This window comes from Mirounga leonina, unplaced genomic scaffold (assembly GCF_011800145.1).
Source record: "Mirounga leonina isolate KUSES-001 unplaced genomic scaffold, KU_Mleo_1.0 Mir_165, whole genome shotgun sequence".
NCBI classification, from domain to species: Eukaryota; Metazoa; Chordata; class Mammalia; order Carnivora; family Phocidae; genus Mirounga; species Mirounga leonina.
Genome location: NW_023270415.1, coordinates 16,197,608 through 16,214,781, shown reverse-complemented (window position 1 = coordinate 16,214,781; position 17,174 = coordinate 16,197,608). Strand labels below are relative to the sequence as shown.

At 35.8% G+C, this 17,174-nt stretch overlaps 1 protein-coding gene across 3 annotated transcripts in view; it reads left to right on the top strand.

Moving 5' to 3' along the window:
* The window catches only part of LOC118014870 (cytochrome P450 7B1), a 179,740-nt gene that overhangs the window by 150,260 nt on the left and 12,306 nt on the right, over positions 1-17,174 (top strand). For all 3 annotated transcript variants that reach the window (XM_035011240.1, XM_035011241.1, XM_035011242.1), the window contains 3 exons: positions 1,174-1,310; positions 8,737-9,324; positions 9,810-10,016. In XM_035011240.1, the coding sequence (XP_034867131.1) occupies positions 1,174-1,310; positions 8,737-9,324; positions 9,810-10,016 (932 nt within the window). The remainder of the gene's footprint in view (positions 1-1,173; positions 1,311-8,736; positions 9,325-9,809; positions 10,017-17,174) is intronic.

Genomic DNA, 17,174 nt, shown 5'->3' with positions numbered 1-17,174 from the left:
CATTTTTATGTCATGTTTCTTGTCTTCCTATTTCTAAGTACATATATTTAAATAATAGCACACATTTGTAAATTAGTATAAAAATCAATTGTCTTCTAAAAACAGAAAGGAGAGTTTTGATACCTGTTTTCTTTATTTCTATCATACCTTGGGTTTATTTTGTGTTAGTTTTTTTTTTTTTCCCCCTGAAAGATCTGATGTTTATTTTTTAAGTTTAATTCTACCATGTTGGGTTGTGGGAAAATAAAAGCTTTTGATAGGGTTAATCTAACCACATAAAATTCCATGTTGAGTATGATCATAATCCTGATCTTTGATTGGTCTTGAGCTAGTAATATCTTGTGATTAATCAGAATGGGCTGTACTGCCTCTAGTGTAAGTCATCTTCACAGATGGGATAGAGAATTATCAGAGTTCTCTTGAATATTTGTTTTAATCCCTTCTAGGATAAAATGGCCTTGGGTTTTTTTTGTTTTTTTTTTTTTACTTTAAATCAGATTGAGCTCACCAAATAAATGAAGAAGAAGAAATTTTGAAGTCCAGTTTTGCTAAGATTATAGGTCAAAAAAGAAGAAACTTGTTTTTTAATTCACAGTATTTCAGTGTTTCACTGAACGTGTTTCATATGTTGTCTTGTAAAATTTGACAAATATTCCTAGTCCTTTGTAATTTGAATAAAAAACTCTACAAAAGAATACAGCAAGATATACTTCATGGAAATAATGTTGAGCTTTTTATTGTTCTCAACAGCATAAAAGATTTTTCAAGATTATTAACTGCTCTTCTAATTATATAATTCCAGTCTAAAGTGACATCTGATAACAAAGAGCTTTACTTTGGCAAGTAAACTACCTGACATCTAACACTCAGCAAGAGCTCTCATACATAAAATGTTTACTGAGTGTAGCTGTCATTTCAGCCAGCCATTTGGGTCTTACAAGATACAATTTCTCAAAAATGTTGCTCACCAAAAGCTGTGAATTGAACTGTCTACCCCAAAGTCACATACTGGTGGGGCCCAATTAATTCATATCTATGATTATATAGTAATCATTAAATAAAATAATTGAAAAAAGTTGTGTAATTCATCCATTTACTTTTAGGCTGGATTAATAACCCATATGTATTAAAATAAGGACTTAATTTTTTCTTGTTTGTTTATTTTTCTTATAGGAGACCTGGTGAGCCTCCACTGATAAAAGGCTGGCTTCCTTACCTTGGAGAGGCCCTGAAATTACAAAAGGATCCTTTAGGTTTCATGAAAACTCTTCAAAAACAACATGGTAACACTTTCACTGTTCTCCTTGGAGGTAAGCAACACTTCTATAAGTACCTTCCATAAATCATAAGCTCCCCATTGTTCCTTAAGTTGTTACATTTTTCTATAGACAAAATATGGAATATTTATATTATTGTTTTGTTTGTAGACCAATACAAAAGAAAACTATGTTTTTGAATACAGTGATTTTCACAGTAAAAAATGAATTATAAAAATCTTGAGGGTACTTAGGGAACCCTACTCTCCTGCCATCACCTGTGATTTTGGTTTGGTTTGGCTTGGTCTGATTTTAAAAATGATTAAAAGAGAAATAAAAGCTAGAACGCATTAACAGACTTCATTTTGTAGAGCAGTCTTAGGTTTAAAGAAAATTTATCAGATCTGAGATTTCCCATATATCCTATTTCCTTTGATCAGAATTTTCCTTATTATATCCCATACTCTGTTGCAGCTGATGAGCCAATGTTGATATATTATTAAAAGTCTGTGATTTACATTAGGGTCCACCTTTGTGTTGTACAGTTCTTCGAGTTTTGACAAATGTGTGTCATGGATCCATCATTCAATGGATATTATTCACTATCATAGAGAATAGTTTAACTGCCCTAAAAATCCTCTGTGTTCCACATATTCATGCCACTTTTGCCCCAACCTGAGCCCCTAGCAACCACTGCTATAGAATGTATTTTTAATTTTAAAAAGTGTATTATGCTTCTAACTTCAATAAAATGCTTACAAAAGAAAAAAGAAAACGGCAACAAGATCACTAAACATCCCAACATCATAGGGCTGAGAGGAAGAGTTGGGATGTTCTTTACTCATCCTCCTTGAAGGCCCATGTTTTCCAGCTGTATCGGCTATCTATTCCTGCAGAACAAACCTCCCCTAGATGTAATGCCTTCAAGCAACCAGTCTGACCTGAGTCACTTTTGTGGCTTGAGTCATCTGACTGCTTAACTGGGACTGGATGTTCCAAGACGGCCTCATCACATACATGCCTGGCTGGGCCTCCTTGTACACATGATGTTTCATTCTCAAGATGTCCTTACATGGCAGCTAGTGTTTCAGGTGGGTGAGAAGCCCCCTGAGGCCTAGGCTGAGATATTACAAAACCTCATTTATACCACATTTTATTAGAGCGGTCACAGGCCAGCCCCAACTCAAGGGTAGGAAAATACACTCCACCACTTCCTGGGAGAATGGCAGAGTCCCATTGCAAAGGAGCACAGGTAGAGATAGAAAGAATTTACTGTGGCCATCTTAGCACACGGTCTTCCACATCAGCTTATCACTGGGCTAGCTATTCCATTTCTTCACTTTTGTATGTCGTATGTCCCAGAAGTCTGATCTGTACAGACTAGATTATCCTCACTTCTTTGTCCTCTGACTTCTGCCTGGGCATGCTGGTGGGAGGGCAGGAAAGGCTATGTTCCAGGTCCCCATTTCTCACTGGGCTCTGGCAACAGAGTTCACTCTCCTTCCTTTCCTTCCCAAGAAAAATGAAGGCATCAGGTATCATCTCACTCAGATCCTCGCATATCTCCCAGATATCCCTGTGTCTCACAACTTTCCTCACTACCTTTTCTCTAATTTCAAAGAACGTTTAAGAAAATCCAATACCTGTCCCCATCACCCTTACTTCCTGCCTCCACAGGGCTGGTGTTTATTTATTCCTCCCACACATATATCTTCATTTTTTTTCTCTCTCTTGGGTCCTTACCTATAGCTTAAAACCATGCTTCTCCTATATTCTCCTTCTAGTTACCTTTCATTTCTTTTTTTTTTATCTTTTGCATCCCAGTATTTCAAGAGTTTCCTACATTTGCTGCCCATACTTCTTTCTGCCTTGCTGAGGCCATTAATGGACCTTCACTGACTAGACCTCTCTACTTGGTCTGACAATGCAGATCCCTCATTCCTCCTTAAAACACCCTATTCCTTCACTCTATTGATACTGCACCTTCTGGTTCTTTCACTGACTCTGAGTATTCCTTATCTAGGTCATCTTTACTTATGCCCCTTTCTTTGCTCAACCCTTTTCATCTTTCTCTAACCAGGCTTGGAATTTTCTGTTCTATTCCTAAAGAATTTAGGTGGTTTCTTCTTACTGTAATTATTTTGTTGAGTATCAGAAGCAACGTTTTGTACACAGAGCAACTTCATTTCAGTGCTGCCATTTTAATGTAATGGGGAGAAAAAACAATGATCCAACGGGATGACATTGTCAGCATGGCTGAGTATTCAGAAAATGAACAGGCAATATCCATTTCCTCACAACTTACTCCTTTGCCTGCAAGTCTCTCCCAATACTCTGATTTCAGAAAAATTGAAATGGAAAAAAAATCATGCATCTTAGAGCAATTGTAGTGTAATCCCCACAAGGCTTCCCAAGATCTGGGCGCCTCCTACCTCTCTGGCCTCATCTCTTTCTACAGCTTGCCTTAATGCACTATTTTTATTTTTATTTTTATTTTTTTTGCCTTAATGCACTATTAATGCACCAAATTGTTTGAAATTTCCTCCTCACACACGATGCCCTTTTGTGCCTGTGTTTCCTCTTGCTGTTTTTTCTGCCTGAGTGCTGTTCTTCTCTTTGTGAGTCCTCCTGAAAAGATGACTGACATGGATTCATCTTTTGAGGCCATAGTCACATATCACTTCCTTCCAAAAGCTTCACTGACCATCTCTTCTCCCTGGTTGTGTTGGACGCCTCTTCTCCAGGCTCCCATTACTCTCAGTATCACTCTGTAATGGCATTTAATAAATTGTGAATTTATTGCTAATTCATTTGTCTATTTCCCTTCATTATTCTTCAGTTCCTCTATTGCCAAAATTTAGACCAGAGCTCAGCACTGATTGATTCACAATAAATATTTGATGAGGATATTCCCAATACCTTAGAGCTGATGAAATACTTACTATAATACAAATAAAGGCCATAGCTGGTGTTTATATTCTAAGTGAGCTTTTGGCTTCATAATAACAAAACTCTATTATTCACTTTAAAAAAAAGAAAGTCACTCTTACTTAAAAAAATTTAAATTTTATGAATAGATATGACAAATTAGCAAACTTTTCAGTTTTCCCTTTTAATACGTCATACAAAAATAATCTAAGCTGATTAAGGAAAAACTTGTGGCAAGTTGAATAATTTTATTCACTGCTCAAAAACAACCAATTTCTGCTGATACTTGATATCTTAATCTTAGACACCAAGAAGCTTGCTGAATTTCTGACGTCCAAATAATTTGACCATGGCCATGTTTTTGAACTCAACAGTACACAAGCAGGTGTTGAATATGTACTACCACCTCCCTTTGGCTTCTTACTAGAGTTTGAATAGATTCCTGTCAAGTTATCCTGTTAATGTATGTGGTTCTAATGATCAGCTTGCAAAATAGCACCTTTGGAAATGTGAAACAAGGGACCAGAGTCTTCCACCCTTGTCCCGTAATGTGATTTCCGTTAGTGTATGTTCTTGCATGATGAGCAAATGATTAGCATCCCCAAAAGTCTCAAGGGACACGGATGTCATCTTAATAAAGAAATTAAAAGGTACATCTTTTCATGAGAAACCACGTAAATTCGTGACCTGTCGCAGAAAATAGTTCTCTAATTGGTTTTGTGTGGTGGTGGAGCAGAGTCGTTTTCCCTAGATGTCATGCCAGCGAAGCACCACTCTACATCATTGTCAACAGCTAGTGAAATCTCCCTAATAAGAGGGGGAGTATGTAATGTGTTCATCCTCATAAAATAAAAAGTTGGTTCACATTCCGCTTTCCAACGAATATTTTCAGCTTGACCTTCTAAAAAATTCTATTGAAGAACAAACTAAGCGTGGAAATGGAAAGCTTATAATTATGGAAAATCTCTTTAAAATCCAAATTTATCTCATATTTGCTGACAGGCATTTCTAAATCTAAGTACTCAAATAGTTGTTCTGAATTCCCATGGATGTTGCCTCTGTAAAGCACCAAATATCTGAGATGAAAACATCAAAATTCAATTTATAATGATCCAGATGTCAAACTTTTTGTATAGAAGACATCAGGGTGAATGATTTAGTTTTGTTTTTTTTTTTTACATTTACTGATGTACTTTGCATCATGTAGCTCCACCTTCCTAAAAGAAGTAATTTGGAAAGAAGTAAAAAGGCTGCTGAGTTAGTAAAGGATCAATGCAGGTTATACAGGAATGCTAGAGTTAATATCTTAAGACCCAGTCAGCTCTGAAAAGGGAAGAGAATAAGATTATTGGCAAAGAAGACATTAAAAATTTTGACCCCATTTTAAATTTACTGCCCAAAAAGATGATTATATATGTTACATGTTATATATTATATATATTACGTATTATATACATTTATATTTTTTTGCAGAAGTGAGCCCCATTTTGACATTTCTATTTTAGACAAATACAAACTCCGATATTCTTTAAATCAATATTTCATATCAACTACTCACAGCATTCTTTTCTCTCTTGAAAACATGACAATGGATATTGTTTCTACCTTGTGATCTTGGTATACTAGGCAACTTGCCTATCGACACTTGGTATTCATTTACATAAAATCACACTGGAGCAAAAGTTAATTTCACTCCAAGAATACATGGCCTTCAGAATAACTTTTCAGATTTCCTTTGTTAAGAAATTTAAATTCATTTTATGAATGTATATGTGTTTTCCTAACTGTCTGATTAAAGATTACAAAGAAACTCTGATTTTGCATCTCACATTAGCAGATGGTGGACAGATGGTTTAAATTAATATTAATTTTGGAAAACTTAGCTTAAATTGTTTATACTGAAGATTAAAAGTTGGAAAGCCAACTAACATCTCCAGGGTTATTAGTACTTCCAAACCCACTTGAAAAGTAAAACCCAGAAAATCAAAATGTCTATTTTAAAGCAATCCACATCTTACTCAGAAAGATAGTTAATAAAACACAATGCCTTGAGGTTGAAGAAATTAAAAAAAGAATGAGAAGGAGAAAATACAGATCCTGGAGTATAAAGAGCCTTGAAGAGTGAGAATTTTATCTACAAATAAATTGATTTTAACTAATCAGTAATGATTTTTTTAAAAAAACCTGTAATAACTGCTCATTAAAAAAAACTATTAATAATTGGCTGCTAACTGGAACCAGTTTTTCCACATTTAGGTTTTATTTCTTTTAATTGAAGTGAATCTCATAGTTTCTTCCCATATCCTTACCCCCAAGGGGGAGAGAGAGAGGGGAATGTATGTGTATTTGTGATGAATTGTAGACAAAAACTCTCACATTCACACAGCCTCTATTTCAGTAGGCCAGTGGCCAGTAGCTCATGCTGTCTTGGCTGAATATAGTTTTATCCTTCCACTTAGATTTTAATGAATGTAGAAAATTAGTAGGAAAAATTCAAAATATTCCCTAAAAATTGCATGTTTTACAAACTGAAACTTTTATACATTCTCTGAATTTTAGTGGCTAATTTAAAATAACCCTAAAGATATTTAGCAAAATCTTCTCATTTGGTGAAAGGAGGAAAGTATGAATCACCACCTGTGAAAATACATAGCTTTGCCTAAAATTATATCTTTTGCAAAATGAGAGAATTCATTCTTTTTTTCAATTATTTGTCAGGCAGATGCTGGCAATTTTATTTAATTAAGATGCTATGGTAAAGCAGGTGTCATAAAATATGCTCCAATCCAGTTGAGTCCTTTTTGCTCTCACTAAGGGGGAAACATCCAGTTTACTTTATTAATGCAGCTTTGGGATCTGACCAGAATGAATAGCCACTTCTAGCTTTACCCTCATTCCTAGATTGGCCCACCTTATTAAATAAATCAAGGAGAAATATGGTGAATAAAATTCAAGACATATGATTTATTTTTAGAAAAAAAATCTTAGCACATGTATATGAATGTATATTAAAAGCTTAAATGATGTTTTAAAATTGTAAAACAAAAACACATTTATCCTGTTTCAAGAATTAGGTTGAAAATTATTCAAAACTTTATTCTAAATCCTGTACCACATTGAATTTAATTTCTGTGATGCTGTTTGAATTACCAATAAATAACAAATGAGACGTTGTTGGTCTAAGAAAGTACACTCACGTACACGCACACACACCAGAGGAATAAAAAGTGAAAGTGTGAATGATCCTACAAACTTTAATGTCTCTTGTTTTCTAGAAGGCAATAAATAGGCATTACACTTTGTAGGATCATCTAAACTTCATGTGTGTTCTTGGGAAAGAAAGATTTATTAAATGCCATTATTAAATACTATTTGCATAATACTTCTATTTAGGAGTCTTAAAATAGCACTCTAGTGAGAAGAAATCAGCCCTGTGTGAGGAAAAGAACAGTGCATGGGGAGTGTCTTCTTGCCCAGGCTCTCAGGGGGAGCAGGGTAGAGCTGGGAACTCTTCAAGGTTCCGACAGTTTTGAGAGCCCTACCAAAGTAGGACCGCGTTCCTCACTATGCTGCCTTGAATCACTTCAGGCCCCTATCAAAAATAAAGACTCATAGGTCCCACATCTCAACCTTCTGAATCAGAATCAGGCAGAAATCTGTATTTTTAACCAGTACCCTACGTCTTTTAGTTGGGTAAGTTTGGACAACACTGATCTATGAAAAGACCAAATGTCACCACCTCAAAGAACTCTTGCTGATAGGTAACTCCCAGCAGACCAAAGTGGATTTCACTTTCTGCTTCCCTTACCTTGTGTTCACACCTCTGCTAGAATGATTTCTTCACATCTTTTTATCTTAAGAGGAAAGAGATCCAAACAAGTATCTGAATCTCAGTAAGTGTTGAATGTAGGGATGAATGCATGAATGGACAGGTTCTCGTTTGGAATCCTGTTTTAGTCACAAATCAGTAGGTAACCTTGGACATGTTACCAAATCTCCATGAACCACTATTTTCTCATCTATAAACAAGAAAATGCTGGCAGTTGTGATTTGGTATTTGTCACATTAAACATTAATTTGTGAGTATCTGCTTCATACCATATCTTCCTTTGTCTGAGTTAAAATTATCTTATCCAGCCAAAGCTAAGATGATATCAAGTATGAAATGGGTCTCCATGTAGTGTAAATAATAATTTGATTGTTTGATGTTTGTATTCTGTTTGTATTATTAGGGAAATATGAGAAATGTTTAAGTCAAGGGATTCTGAGGATGTTTCAAGGGTAGTTTAAATATTTGGGTATTTAATTAAAATAAAAGAGTATCTTTTTAAAGGTCTTTCAGAACTTAAGAATATTAGAGTTTCTCCCACTATCTTCCATTTTTAAAGGAAACGTGGGGAATCTTTGAACAAAATGGATATTTATTAAACTTTGCACCTTTCTGGGTGTTAGTTATTAAGGTCTCTATAATTTTGATTAAAATCTTTTCAAATTTCAGGTATTTGTTTGTTTTGCTCCCAACTGAGCTCATATTCTCATTTATTTCTTTTAGGAAAGTATATAACATTTATCCTGGACCCTTTTCAGTACCAGTTCGTAATGAAAAGTCACAAATTAAGCTTTCAAATATTCACTAATAAACTATTAAGGAAAGTATTTTCCATCGAAAAGTTGGCAACCAATGATGACCTGAACAATGACCTTCATGGCTGCTATCATCTTTTACAAGGGAAGTCCTTGGATATACTCACAGAAAACATGATGCAGAATTTAAAACAAGTGTTTGAGCTCCAGTTATTAAAAACCACAAATTGGGACACGGCATACCTGTTGACATTCTGCAGCTCAGTAATATTTGAGGTCACGTTCACAACCATATATGGAAAATCTCTTGCTGACAATAGGAAAACATTTATTACTGAGCTAAGAGATGATTTCTTAAAATTTGATGACAAATTCCCATATTTAATATCAGACATACCCATAGAGCTTCTAGGAAATGTCAAATCTATTAGAAAGAAACTTATAAAACGCTTGACATCAGAACACTTAGCTAAGACACAGGGATGGTCAGAAGTTGTTCAAATGAGGCAAGATATCCTGGAGAAATACTATACGCTTGAGGACTTTGAAATAGGAGGTAAGAAACTTCTGAATGATTACTTGTCTAAAATAAAATAATTTACAATAGACCTTTGAAATAAAAAGACAAAATGGTGACCTTGAAAATTTTTATGCTCTTTCTAATTGGCTAGTGATAAAATGTTTTACTCTGAAACAACCCTCTGTGATAATTGATTTTTTCTTTTTTTTCTTTTTTCTTTTTCTTTTTTTTTTTGCTGAGGTGGTAAAACAAGATACTTAATGGGGATAATGAGAAAGAGTATAACTAAGCTGCATTTACTCCTCTTATCTCGTCCCCCACCTTCCCACCCCCCACGCGCACATTACATTTTAAACTATTCTCATTAAGCAGAAAATTAGACTTCAGAAGCCTATTGGTCCTCATTAGCATGCACTGATCCTTGGCTGGGTCTGTGTCCTAACATCTTTTAATTAGCACACTGCAAATCTAATCAGTGTAATAAACGCTATTAATCTTCCTTTTCACTTATTTTCTCCCAGCACATCATTTAGGCTTTCTCTGGGCTTCTGTGACAAACACTATTCCAGCTACGTTCTGGGCGATGTATTACCTCCTACAGCACCCGGAAGCTATGGCAGTACTCCGTGATGAAATTGACCATTTGCTGCAGTCAACAGGTCAAAAGAAAGGGTCTGGATTTCCCATCCAGCTCACCAGAGAACAATTGGACAGCCTGGTCTACCTAGGTAATTTATTTTTATCTGTTATGAAGAAAAGAAGGTACCTCTCTGCAAACTCAGTTTATCACTCAAAGCTGTTTACCAAGAGGTGGAGGACACAGCTGCCTAATTGACATAATAACACCCATTTACATCAATTATAAATTATGTAGTTTATAGCTGTAGATACTCTCATTACATGTAAACATTAAGGCCTAGGTAATTAACTATGCAAGGTATGCAAAAGGCTAACCCAAAGCTTTGCAATTATTTGAAAAAAAGTTTATGCCTATTAAGTCATTTGATTCTGAGCATCTGTTGGTGTGCTAACGCTTTCCAAACACTGCTACACTATCTTGACAAGAAAGGTATTTGGGGATTGAAAAAGAGAGGATTCCAGAAAGGCAACTTGTGTACAAGATGTATTTATTCTTCCCTAAAATGGTGTCTATATTTGCAGGCAGAGGTTAGGATGTTTTATACAGCTTGATGTGTATGATTCTCAAAAAGGTAGTAAAAGTGATTTCCCCTGGAACTTCCTGCTTTAAATGTACTTGGGGGAGAAAAAGGAAGAAGAAGGTAGGAAAAAGAGGGAGACAGGGAGGAAAAGAAGAAGCAACAGCTACTAATTACTCCATGTGAAATGTCAATATTTTATAAAATATTCATTGACTCATGAGATATTCATGGTCACTATTTCAAATATGTTTGAGGTCAGGAGTGACTAAGTCATTTTTCTATTTCTACATAGACCTATACGCCAGTGATGTGAGCTTTTGATGACAATGGATTGCATTCTCCTTTACTGGTTTTGATAAGACGCTTCATATCTTTATGTGAATAAACTTTAACTCCCCAAGTTAAATTCCATATCAACGAGTTATTTTCTGTCCCTTCGGTATTGACATTTCCTCCTCTGGTATCCTTTACTATACAATAATCCAAGACCCTTTGGATGCACGTAAGAGTAAGTCTTTATATACCTCTGTTGCTTCACTCCTCTGATAATGTAGGCAAGTATTTTAGCCTATGGTGGCCTCAATTGTTTATCTTTTAAGTGTGTTCCAGATCCTTTGATGGGAACTTCTGGGAGCCAAGAACTTAAAGATCTTGAGTAGTGTTGACTGCCGGGCGACATTAAAAAGACTGGCCCATGTGTTCTAGAGAATGTTCCCACTGAGTAGGCTAAGACCCATCAGAGGCAATAACAGGAAGCTTGTCTTGTACTGACAGTGGGTTAGCTTGTTCAATCAATTGGGATAAATGTGACACCTTCTAGTTTGTTGTTTTTTAGCATACATTAGCAAAGTCATTCTATATTTGCTCGGTGAAAGAAAATAATCCCAACATTATTAAAATACAAATATTATTTTGGTTTTCTTTGCAGAATTATTGATGAACAAATCCAAAAAATTTGCATAAAATTCTGGGCAGTAGCCTTCACATGGATACGCAGTATTTTGGGGGTAGAAGATATACAGTTCTATGAAAATCAAGGTTGCTTTCCTATGTATTCAAGTAATTTCAGTTGTATTTTATGAATCAGATGATGCGTACTGGAAACTAGAGCAAATAAACTTAAAGGAATATGTGTTTGTATTCTGTACACAGTTATTACTTTTAAAAATTTAGTTGAAATTCATCAACTCTCTTCTTACTCTCAAGTGTGTTGTTGAAAGAAAAGATCATTTTAAAATGACAGTATTGAAGCAGAAATGTTTAAATGTATTTGATCAGAAAAAATGGCAAGTTCCAGCACTACACTTTGGGTCCGTTTAAGTCCATAGCTAGAGCTAGAGATTTTCATACTTGGAGCCCTCATAAATTTATGGCTCCCTTATCAACAAATGAACAGTAACGATCCCAAGAGAGTGTAGATCTACCTGGATAAAGGCAGCACCTTCAGCAATCTAGAAAAGGTGGATTGTCTGTTCATCGTGACCTTGGTTACCAACAGAGGCCAGTGTTGTTCATTATGAGAATTTAATCTTCTGGAAAATAATGTGCATTTTTTTCTTACATGAGATAGACAGTTTTATGCAGATTGAAACAAATTTTTATATGAATCAGTTACACAACAGATAACCTCTGCATCTAGTCGCAGTTCAATTGTGAATATTCCTCTATATCAGAAGAGTATGACTATATGTACAAAGGGAAGATTTACAGGATTAAATATTTACAGCGTACCCCATGGTATGGGTGTATGTGTTTCCCCTTTTTCACATCCCTAAGGACAGAGGTCTATGTATTCCAAGTGCATTTCTTTATAAAGAAAGCTATCTTGAATTTAGTATTATAAGGAAAAAGATCGCAAGCATGAAACAAATGCTGCTTTTTTTAACTAGTAAGAAGAAAGAAGATTTTTTTTTAACAAAGATTTTGCATGTCAGCATACATTGATTATACAGTAAGGTTGAAAGGAAAGTTAGAATGCCATAGAAATGAGTGCCTTATTCCTGAACAAAAATGATTTCTCTTCTTTAGAGTGATTACAGAAGACAAAGCCCAATGGGACATAGGTTTATCATGATGCAAATCATTGTGCATATATTACTGACATTTGTGGCTCAATCCTGTAGACCTTACATGTATCAAATTTCCTCTGACATCATATACACTTAATCTCAGCAGAAGTTAAAATATGTAACATAGATTGGGCTTTTAAGTACCAAGCCTGTTTAAGTAATTCAAAGCAATCATCTGTTGTAAGAGGTTGTGAGGGATTTATGCTTTTTTCCAGTCCTCTTGAGAACCTTTCTTTAAAACCATTCTACCCTTTTCTTTTAGATAAAGAAAAGCACAACTTTCTATTTTTGTATATTTATGTAGCTTATTATAAGGGCTCTGCTTATCATGACCTCACTAAAATTTTATATCTCTCAGTGTTTAGTAAAGGTCTCTACAACAAAATTTAAATATAATTTTAAAAATAAGTAACTACAGTGAAACTCAGATAAATGTCAGTGGGGGCCTAAATCTTAACAGGAAGAGTTGCTATTTGAACAGAAGTTTGAGAAACCCTGAGAGAAAACTAAGAATTTTTCAGTTTTCCAGGAAAGAAAAACCTGGGGTGGAGGTAGGATTTAGAACTATAGATTTCCAAGACAGGAGAAGGAAAAGGAGAAAAGATGAGTCAGAGAGAAGATAAGACAAAAGAGACTGCAAGGAGAGGAAGCTCTCAAAATTGGAATTTTGACAAATGGATAGCAGATAACCTCACTGGAGTACTACTTCTGACTTCCATGTTTACCTAGATAATGTATATACATAACTTAAAAAGTATGGTTTCAATAAATGTCATTTCTATCACCAAAATAATCGTTAATCTCAATGCCATCCCTACTACAATGTGCACGTTGTGTTCTTCATTTTCAGTTATTTGTGAACCAAGCTGGTTGGAAATTCAAGTCTATCTTACCCCACAGGCGTGCTCTTTCTGTGCATCACACATGAAAAAAACAAACCTGCTTTAAGTAAGAGGAACGTAAGTCGAAGTGGATTATAACTTCTGAACTGAATAACTGAATCATTCAAGAGAATTGCAGGCACCTAATTTTGTTCAATTACATATCCCCAAAATGAGAATAGTCACACACGTGGTGGTAGTGAGGGACATTGCAATAAAAGGAGGTGCTATAAAACCAAAGCTCAGCAAAATTTGCACAGCTTTCTTAAAAGGAGATCATTTATTATAAAATTTAGTCCTAGAATTATAAGCCTGCAGTGATTCTCCAACAAAATTCTATCAAAAATTGCTAAGCCCATTGTTTGTAATTAGTGAGGAGAAAGAAACAGAAAGAAATGATCAATTGGAAAAGATAAAGATCCTTGAATAACAAGTGATGAGTATTAGATGTAGTCGATATTAAGTATATTAATGACCGCAAAATTTTAAGGCAATTTTACAGGCTCAAACGTTGTTTCATGTGATCTTCACCAAAATACTGGGGGGACTGGGGCAGCGATTATTTTGTCATGATTTTTATAGATGAGAAAAATACCAGGATGCTAAATAACTTGAATGGAGGTAAAGGGTTTTCTGGCCACCCCCAGGCTTCTCTCGGGCTTGTCTGATAGCAGAATCCTTGGAGTCCTTTTTCACTGTCTTAGCTAAGAGAGGGGTGGGATTCTTTGTATCTTGATTTAGCAAAGCTAGCCATGATATGCACATGTACGAGATCAGATAATTTGAATAAGATAATGATAGAGTTAACTCTATTTTTAATTTCCAGATGAGACAGTACGAATGACAATATTAACAACTATTTATTATGTGGTAGGCACTGTGCTACCTGCTTTACATATATTAGCTTATTTAACCCTCAAGTATTATTATCGTCATTTAATTATTAGACAACAAGATTCAGAAAGATTAGTTAACCAAGTCAAGTCATGCAGCTAGATTGTGGTAGAACCAGAAATTGATGCTCGGTCTCACTTAAAAGCTAGCCCATGAATACTGTCACTTCAAGGGGAAAGTGCTCCAGAACTATACCAGAGATATTGACCACTATTTTACAAGGATATGGATCACTAATTCTCAGATGTAGTTGAGTTTGAGGGTAAGGATGGGGCTAGAGGTTCACATCAGAATCTTGTGGGTGTTTTTTTAAATAAAAATAAATTTTTCGTTTTAGAATAGGTTTAAATTTACAGAAAAATTACAATGATGATAGAGTTCCTATATACCCGCCCCCCACACACACACAGTTCTCATTATTAACATCTTCAATGTGGTTGTTTGTCACAATTATGGGTATTATTTTGAGAAAAAGTTCATTCAATATTAAAAATAATTGTGTATTTGAAAAATCATACAGGGGCACCTGGGTGGCCCAGTCAGTTAACCATCTGACTCTTGATTTCGGCTAAGGTCATGATCTCAGGGTCATGAGATCAAGCCCAGCATCCAGCTCCGCACTCAGTGGCGAGTCTGCTTGAGATTCTTTCTCTCTGCCCCTCCTCCTGCTGGCACATGTATGTGCTCTCTCTCTCTCTCAAATGAATAAATTAATTTTTAAAACAAAAGAAAAATCATACATAATTTAGACAATAAATTTAATAAAATCTTCTCTTCCAATGGGTATATTCAGGAAGTATGAATTCTTCTTCATTTAGAAACTTCTTTCTGGAGAAGGAGAGAGAGAGGTATCTTTCACAAAGGGGTACACCAGAGATCAGATAGTGAGATCTTTCTACATAAAGAAACATTGATCAAAAAGTGAAAAAGACCAATTTGGATGTGTATCAAATTATCAGTTCAGCACAAAGCTAAGAGGGTTAGATAATATAATGACTACTGGAAAAAGGAATTGAGAGGGAAACAATGAGAATGCAAAGAATTGTACTTAGGTCAAGCATCAACTGCCTAAGAATAGGATGAGGAAATGTGTGGCTTAGCAGAAAAGTGTTTAAAGCGGTGGTTCTTAACCTTGATTACTCATTGCAATCAACCGAGGAGCCTTAAAAACTACTCATACCTGGTCCCACCCCCAGAGGTTCTGATTTCTTTGGTTTGGGGTGCAAGCTGATGGCTTTAAAAGCTCCCCCAGGTGATTCTAATGTGCAACCAAGGTTCAAAACCACTAATTTAAAGGTTTAGTTAATGCAGTGGTTCTTATTCCATTGGTCTGGAATGGAGCATTTATTTTTTTTTTTTTAAACCATTTCGGGTGATTGTAATGAGCAGCCAGGGTTGATAACCTCTGGAATATCAGAAAGCTTAAGACAAGTCCGTGGTGATATGATTTCAAAAATCAGTTGTTCCTCTGCTTCCAACAAAACATTAATAGAAGTCTGGTATGCAAGGTAAAGAAAGTAGTTCCTCTCTACGTTTCTAGTTGAAATACCACCCCCACTTTGCCACCTTTTAAGAGGCAGGTTGGTTAATTGATTTCATCCAGGATGTCAAAAGACTAAAGGCCATGTCATCTCTGACATACAATTTAAAAATGACATGATAGTTGTCTTTAAATATTTTTAAAGGGCTGTCATGTGGAAGAGGGATTATATTTTTTTTTTTTTTTTGCCCCTGTCTTTTTGAAAGGGTAGAAATTAGAAGGAGGAAAATTTCAGCTGAGTACAAAAAATAACTTTCTACTAAAGTGGACTTTCTGAATGCCATCTTTAGAGGTATCTACTCAGAAATTGCGCAGAATCCTCTCTAGGGTCTTGTGGCGTGTTCCTGTTTATATGTACCTCCCAACTTTGAACTATCCAGATTGAAGTGTCCACGAAGGCCAAATCCATATGCTGTGTTTTCTTTTTTTTTAACCAGTAGAAGTGGTCCAGTGCCCTTAACAGAGTAGGACCTTAATAAACATTTATTGAACATATGAATGTTGAATTTACCTTTCTATATATTTCAGTAGGAAACTAAAGGTTGTGTCTGCAATGCAGAGTAAAAGTAAACATTTGTACCAATTCAGATTTATTCTTCATTTAAAATACAGTTGTTGAGCTAAAAATTAGTTATTTGCTTCAAGTTATCTGATTATTTCTTTTCTTTAAGATTTATTTATTTGAGAGAGAAAGAGAGAGAGTGCACACACAGGGGGAGGGGCAGAGAGAAAATCTCAAGCAGTCTCCCCACTGAGCGGGGAGCCGGGCACGAGGTCAGTCCTACCACCCTGAGATCATGACATGACCCCAGCCAAAACCAAGAGTCGGAAGCTCAGCCAACTGAGCCACCCAGCGTCCATGATTATTATAATTTCTAATTTACTTTCTCACCTGTCTTTAAGGCAGTCATGTAAAAATGCGCACACACATCTGGAGCCTCACTCCATTTCTTTACACCTTCTAGAGCGCTGCCCGCAGATCCTCCTCTCCCCCCTCCTCATCCACCTTTGTAAGACCGCCCAAGTGTTCAGCCCCAGTGGACCGTGGCGGGACCTGGCTGTCCATTTCACTCCAGCTATCACTGCTATCCACTGATCACCATGGCTAATCATATGGTATGACAGTCTGCACCAATCATTAAGATGACCCAAATTAACAGCCTGGCCATGTCACAGTACATTCATTCCACATATACAGACATGGCCTAAGTGTGAGGCAGAAACTTGGATGTGCTTATTTGTGTTTGCATCGTTACATGCATTATTGATTGTCATGAGCTGCTTCAATGGTTTAAATCTGCAAATGAGAATCATCTGTTAATTATTACAGCCAGAACGGAGA